The sequence below is a fragment of the Carassius carassius genome, chromosome 13 (genome assembly GCF_963082965.1).
Source record: "Carassius carassius chromosome 13, fCarCar2.1, whole genome shotgun sequence".
NCBI classification, from domain to species: domain Eukaryota; kingdom Metazoa; phylum Chordata; class Actinopteri; order Cypriniformes; family Cyprinidae; genus Carassius; species Carassius carassius.
The window spans coordinates 34,021,162-34,029,174 of record NC_081767.1 but is presented as its reverse complement, the minus strand read 5'-3'; the positions used below and the strand labels follow the sequence as shown (position 1 = coordinate 34,029,174).

General features: G+C 35.7%; 1 protein-coding gene across 1 annotated transcript in view; it reads right to left on the bottom strand.

Moving 5' to 3' along the window:
- The window catches only part of hcn4 (hyperpolarization activated cyclic nucleotide-gated potassium channel 4), a 58,311-nt gene extending 50,890 nt beyond the window's left edge, over positions 1-7,421 (bottom strand). Inside the window, exon 1 of the mRNA XM_059565425.1 lies at positions 6,374-7,421. Coding sequence (XP_059421408.1) covers positions 6,374-7,026 — 653 coding nt within the window. The 5' untranslated portion in view covers positions 7,027-7,421. The remainder of the gene's footprint in view (positions 1-6,373) is intronic.
- Positions 7,422-8,013: the final 592 nt, after the last annotated feature.

The window sequence follows — 8,013 nt, the reverse complement described above, 5'->3', positions numbered from 1 at the left end:
CTAGCATGTCGCTAGCATGTTGATAACATGATTAGCATGTTGTTAACATGTTTATAGCATGATTAGCATGTCGCGAACATGTTTATAGCATGATTAGCATGCTGCTAGCATTTTTCTAGCATTATTAGCATGTTTGCTAGCATGTCGCCAGCATATTTCTAGCATGATTAAAATGCAACTAGCATGTTTCTAGCATGATTAGCATGCTGCTAGCATGTTGCTAGCATGATTAGCATGTTTGCTAGCATGTTTCTATCTTGATTAACATGCAACTAGCATGTTACTAGCATGTTGCTAGCATGATTAACATGTTTCTAGCATTATTAGCATGTCACTAGCATGTTGCTAGCATGATTAACATGTTGTTAGCATGTCGCTAACATGATTAGCGTGCTGCCAACATGTTGTTAGCATGATTAGCATGCGACTAGCATGTTGATAACATGTTTTTAGCATGATTAGCATGTTGCTAGCATTTTTCTAGCATCATTAGCATGAGACTAGCATGTTTCTAGCATGTTTCTAGCATGATTAGCATGTTGTTAGCATGGTTTTAGCATGACTAACATGCGACTAGCATGTTGCTAGCATGTTTCTAGCATGATTAACATCTTGCTATCATGTTGCTTGTACATTCAACTAGCATGTTGCTTGCATGTTTCTAGCATGATTAGCATGTTGCTAACATGTTTCTAGCATTATTAGCATCTTGATAGCATGTTGCTAGTATATTTCTAGCATGATTAGCATTCGACTAGCATGTTGGTAGCATGTTTCTAGCATGATTAGCATTCGACTAGCATGTTGTTAGCATGTTTCTAGCATGATTTACATGTTGCTAGCATGATTCTAGCACGATTAGCATGAGACTAGCATGTTTCTAGCATGATTAGCATGTTGCTAACATGTTTCTAGCATGACTAACATGCGAGTAGCATGTTGCTAGCATGTTTCTAGCATGATTAGCATGTTGCTAGCATGTTTATAGCATGACTAGCATGCGACTAGCATGTCGTTAACATGTTTCTAGCATGAGTAGCATTCGACTAGCATGTTTCTAACATTATTAGCATGTTGCTAGGATAGATAGATAGATAGATAGATAGATAGATAGATAGATAGATAGATAGATAGATAGATAGAAACAGTCATAGATAGATAGATAGATTGATTGAATTTGGCTTGTGCACTAATGGGCCACCGTAGTCTTGGCTCAATTTGAGCACTCTGCAATGTAAGTCTATGTTTTTTTTTTAATGATTTTTAATATAAATTTTTAAGAAAACTGAAAGTCAAATCAGTCTGAAAAGATATAGCTCACCAAGTGTGAAAGTCTGACCTGAGTTTGGAGTTTGTAGAGTTAAAGCTCTAGGAGGAGTAAGAGTTGAAACTTTTGGGTCAGAAGAAGAAGAAGAAGAAGAATTTCTCAAGCCAAATTTATAAGTTTAAATAAGATTTAAGTAAGTTGGCTTTCAAAATCAAAAACAAAATCGCACTACAAAACTTAAATTATAAATATAATATAAAGTCTCTAAATATTAATAAAAACAATAATACTATCTCAATGATATAAAAATAATTGAATTTTAACTTCACATTACTTCATCAAACAAGCGAATCCCACAAAAACATAATATTTGATTATTATGCATTATTTTTACTTTATTACATAACAAATTCTAATTCAGTGAGTTTTTAAATTCTAATTTGCAGAAGAGCATCTTTAAATCCTAATAAATAATCCAAAAAAACAAAAACAGTTTAAATGATACAGTTGTTTTCTTCAATGCAATTTCTTATTTAACCCCATAATTAAAAGAAATAAAATATCTTATATACACTAAAATAACACTGAGTTTAGCTTTGCATAACACAAAAGAACATGTCATATGTAATCATATTTTTCATAAAGAAAATTAAGCATTTTAGATTATTTGCAAGACATTACTTTCATGGAAATTAAGCAGTTTTCCCCCAAAAATCCTATTAGTGTGTTTAAGGATACTGCCAATAGTATCTCTCAATACTGTAATATAATATTTTTACTGTATTACATAAACATTGATTACATAATTTCAATGAGTTTTTAAATTCAAACTGGCAGCATAACATCTTTAAATACGATTAAATAGTGCAAAATAATAAAAAAATTAATGCAAAACAATACAGTTGTTTTAAAATGCAATGCAAAAGGCATTTTCTTCAATGCAATTTCTTATTTAGATTTACATTTCGTCATTTAGCAGACACTTGCATCCAAAGCGATAACAGAAGCAATCAAAACTAATAAAAGAATAACAACATGTAAGTGCATATGATTTAACCTGATAACTGAAATAAATAAATAAATATGACAAGCATGCTCTTGACAGATTTGTATGGGATTCCCCCAGTCCTAGCTCCGAACTATTTTCTGTAAGTCTGTTCAAAAGGATGAAGCTCACAGATCAGATGCAGCTCTCCTTGACATTTAAATTACTCTGTTCACTGTCTTTTATGAAGTGTGTGCAGTTCAGTGCCGAGCGGATCTCGTTTATTAGAGCCAGCGATCAGTCGAATGACTAAACTACAGTGATACGGATAAATCTGTGCATACGGATGGATGGAGACACTGAGGATTTCACATAATCACGTAAGTGTGTAAGTGCAGCTAAAACAGAGGTTTCATTTTTATGCAAAACACTAATTACACGCCCATTATGCAATAGCAAACATAAGCCACCCCGATGCAAACTTCCTTTATTTGCCACTTTCTGCAGAGGCCATTTATGAGAGAAGGCCGGGCAAATCTGTCTCTGCTCCATGACTCGGGAACTGATAATGCAAGTATGTTAAGAGCATGACAAGATAAACAGAAGGTGGATGAGACGCTGCACAGAAGAGGATTTTGGAAGTGAGGACGAGTGTGTAAGGAATGGGCAAGAGAAGCTCTGTTTCAAAACCTAGTGATGTGCCTGCCTAGACAGCATTTTAAAAGTTCCTGCACAAAAGACGGGAAAAATATAAGCAATAACATATTGCTGGTTTAATCAATTTTGCAAGGCATGAAGCTCCCAAAAAACGCAATCGCAGAATGCATTGCAAAATATTTAGTAAACAAAGATGGTAAAAAAAGATAATTCTATAATAGTTCAACAAGTGGCATTACAAGAGTGGTGATTTTCAATAAAAAAAAAGTATTAATTCAATTAAATAAAATAGAATTTGTTTTTAATACATTCTAAAATATATATATTTTGTTGTATTGTGAATTTTTCTCATGCATGACATTTTCTTTAAATTCACAGTATGTACAGCAGTTTGAATTACTAATGTGATTGAAATAAAATAGATAATACATTATATGAAATATTTATTTTTATCGTTATTATATTTTTTTTCTCTCATGCACCTTATACCTTCATTTATCGTTTTACAGTATGTAAAGCACTTTAAACTAGCAATATGTATGAAATACAATAAATAATATTAAATATTTATTTTTATTATTTTATTTTTTATTTATTTTGCACCTTTTATTATAATTTTTTTACAGCATGTAAAGCACTTTGAATAACCACTGTGTCCGAAACACAATAAATAAATAAACTATATTATTTATTAAATATTTATTTCTGTTAATTGTTACTTTTTATTTCTCCTGCACCTTTTATAATTGTTTTAATTGTTTTACAGTATGTAAAGCACTTTAAATGAGCAATATGTATGAAATTCTATAAATATTTATTTTTATTCTTTTTTTTGTACCTTTTTTGATTAAAAAAACATTTTACATCATGTAAAGTACTTTGAATAATCAGTGTGTATAAAACACAATAAATATACTGCATATTCAAAATAAATAAACTGTATTAAATATTTACTTCTATTTATTGTTTTTGATTTCTCATGCATACTTATATATATATTTATTTATTTATTTATTTTTATTTTATTTTTTTTTTACAGTATGTAAAGCACTTTGAATTACCAATGTGCATTAAAAATATGCAAAAAAAAACTATTAAATATTTATTTCTTTTAAACATTTATTTTTTTATTTCTCATGCACATTTTACAATAAATAAACTATATTAAATTTTAAACTCCATAGCAGTATTGTGTCATGTCTCATGTTGTTCTTCCAGTTAACTGTGCTGTTTTGTGTAGTGCATATTGCACAGAACTGCTTCCAGAAAGTCTCTTATTATAGGATGATAACTTAAAAGGTAGCTGCATACATAGCAAAGCAGAGTGGTCTGTGTGGCCTTTATCTTCAGTAACGATGCTCTGGTGTGTGACCTTGCTGTGGTAATCACGGAGGTATATGCTGGGGGAGATTAGGCCTGTAATTAGTGCTGGAAGTTCAGTCTATTGTGTTCAGAGCGAGAGAAGCAACGATATTATTATCTGTGCCACCACAACAATGCGAGAATACCAGCATGGCTATAAAAGATCTGTAATCCAGTGTGCCTTGCAAAAATGCAAAACCTGTTACAAGAAAACATGAATTTTTTACACGGGTCTTCTCCGTAATAATCTTCCCCTCCAACCGAAGCTGTGAGGTCACTGACAGTGTTGGTTGTAATATGCATCTCAAGCAAGCATATAAGACGTCACAGCTTCGGCTTAGAGGATGATTATCCATAATAAGCTGAGGAGAAGTGCTTCAAAAATATTTTGCACCGAAAAAATAACAGGAATGACATAATGGAGAGTAAATCTTGACAGAACTTGGGTTAATATTATTTTAAAATGCTCTCGGGTATCAATAAATGTAGAATAAAACGACTTAACTGCATAACTCTCAATTATTAAACAAAGCACTGATGATAACGAAAGAATAAACAAGTGCCTTTATCTACGATGCATGCATTGTACAATATAATGCATTACATTTTTTCATAAATAACTGCATCCATAGTTAAAATGCATTATAATATTTGCTAATTCCTTGCATCTTAAATTAGTCGTTAGTCATCGGTTTTTAACGAAATATACTTTCTAAAGGTATATCATTAATATAAATGTGGTTACACTTATTCAAGAGATCACTGCAATGCATATTTAATGCATTAAAAACATCTGTATAATGCATCATATATAAAGGCCTTAAATAAAGTGTTACTGAATAAACTTCCATCGCAGCACTGACACACACACACACAAATGCAGCAACCTCATATCATATCAGTCTACCCCCCCCCCCCCCCCCACACTGCCTTTCATATCCTCCAGGAACAACGCTGCAATCTCATAATGTCGAGCAGAATAAAAGCATCATCTCGGGATCAATAGGTAAACAAGGCAAACAGCAGTCACGTCTCCGTTTAACCCTGTGTGGCACGTTACCCTGCCAATTCATGAATGAAAACTGTAAATTCAACCCAATCACAGACGTCCATGGCACACACAGCGTTTGTGAACATGCAATTTGCAAGTTAGCCGGCTTTTGAATGCAAAACAGATGGCATCTAATTAAAAAACTAGTGTATGCTTTTATGACCACAGTATGAATCAGTTTCATGCACTCATATCGCAAATGAAGCCTGAGGCAAATACAAACTGTGTGTATATGAACATATAAGATCTACAGAGTCAATGTCATCCCCAAGGACACACCGTAATTAATAAAGAAAGAGTGTCTGGATTTCATGTCAAATGCACTTCTATTGTCAGCTGCATGGGAGAGCTTTGGGCTTGGTGTGTGTGTGTGTGTGTGTGTGTGTGTGTGTATACAGTATATATATATATGTAATGAAGATTTCAGATGCAAAGCGTGCCATCTGAAATGTTCTTCTTAAATTGTCCTTTTTATAGGGCTCCTATGTTTAGGTTTAGTAATTTAAGTACAGGTCCTTTTCTATGCCATGTAGAAGTATAAATTAAAGTCAAAATAAATGGACATAAATATAGGAGCCCGATAAGAATACTCATTTTTGATAAAAATTTCAGAAAGCACTTAGAGGAACTCTTCATATATAAACTTCATTGTATAAACTATAACTGTAATTATTTTAAAACAGTAAATAATATTGATACACCTTCAAATTTAGCATTTTAAGACATTTAAAAAAAAATTAATGGCAGCAATGCCAAAGAAGGACCATTTTTTAGGTTCCCCAATAAAACTGTCAAGAATCTTTTTTCTTCTTCACTATAAGGAACCTTTTGTGCAAAGAAAAAATTCCATGGATGTTAATGCTTTCCAATTGGTGAAAATAAAGAACATTTATTTTTCAGAGTGGACTATACTAGTTATATACATTTGATTTTTACCCTACATTATTTTGCTCTTTTGTGTCAGTACAGCTGTTGTCTCTGTCAGGCCATATACACTGATTGATCCAGATGTAAAGTGAGCAGTGTTTCGGAGGGACACAGACCCTGTTACCTGAAATCACTGTAGGGGTGAATGATCCAGAAACCGGCGGATTTGACCCGTTCTTGCTCCCGTTCCACCGCCTTCTCGCTCCCAAACATCCTCAGGGAAAACTTGTTGACCCCGGGCTGCAGCATCGCCCCGAACTGCCTGTGCATGAAGCCCGCTTGATAAAACTTCTCGTCGTCCGGCGGGATTAGCTCGACGCCCTCCAGCTTTATGAAGCCCGTCTGCTGATCCGGGACGCCCGGTTGATGCTGCTGACTCGCACCGACGGCATCCTCATCCTCATCCTCACGCGCGGCTCCAGCAGGGCTCTCCTCGCTCGGGGTGACCTCTCCCTCCGTGATCAGACGCCTCTCCTCCGCTACATCCGAGTCGTGGACGTGCCGGCTGGTGATGGACGAAAGGCTCCCTCGGAACCTCCGGCATTCTCCGTTGGAGCTGGTCTTCACGGGTCTCCCGATGTCCGTTTCCATGATCACGGACTCTCCGCTTTTGGTGTCCCCCGCGGAGCTCGGGGACGGCAGGGGCTTCATCCGGATGCTCCTCCTCCGGGTGTCTTTGTCGGTGTCTTCTGCATCACCCATGATGGACGCTTTTTGCCCGATGTGCTGAGGCAAACTGTAGAGACTTTTACGCATGGACGAATGCAACCTGTCCATTATGACATTGAAACGGGCGCGCGATCAATTCAATGACAAACGAATCCAGTACGTATTGCTACAAATCCATGTGCACCCGAATTGTCTGAAGGGTCAATCCGAGCTGTCTTTCACTCAAGCACATGCCACGGCGCATTATTCTACCTGGCTGCCCAAATCCAGTGGTCTCCAGCTTCAAGGCACTGACTGTGTCGCTCTGCGAGCGCCAATAAATAAAGTCTGAGGAATCGCAGATCGGCTGTCAATCACAATCGAGTGGCCCACACCAACAGGGCACCGCTGACATCACCGCCTCCTCCGTCCCGAGTCGCTCTGATCCCGTTAATATTCCCGGTGATGCTGATCTCTGGGGTTGCCATAGAAGCGAGAGAACAGCTCAGCCCACCCACTCTGAGTCAGTCAGGTCCCCGACACACAACCGAGCCTTTACGCGGTTCTCCTCACGCAAAATTAAACATTTAATTTTGCTCTGTTTTGTCTTTTTGTGATGGACATCACTGACAGATATGAAAGCCCGTTTCTGTCACTGAAAAAAAAAATTAAAAGTTATTTGCTACTCTTTATCTCTCAGACTTTTTTTCACAGATTTGAGACGTATAAACTCGCGACTGCGAGTTATAAAGTAAGAATTGCGAGTTATAAAGTCAATTTTGAGTGGGAGAATGGGAGACTTTTCCCAGAATTGCCTGTAAATATCTCACAATTATCACTTTATTACTGCTATTACACGTTCTGGGGGAAAAAAAGTCAGAATTGTGAGATAAAAAGTGATTATTATAGTATATTATTGTATTCTTATATTATTGTTTATTATTATTTATTATTAGTTATTATTGATTTTATTGCGATAAGCCGCGATTGCACTTTTTTCTTTTTCTTTTATTCAGTGGCGGAAACGACTTCCACTGTGAACGTTGTCATGTTTTAATAGGCCTACATGTAAATCCTCAACGTAATATTGATTACATGTACACTAAAATAATTTAT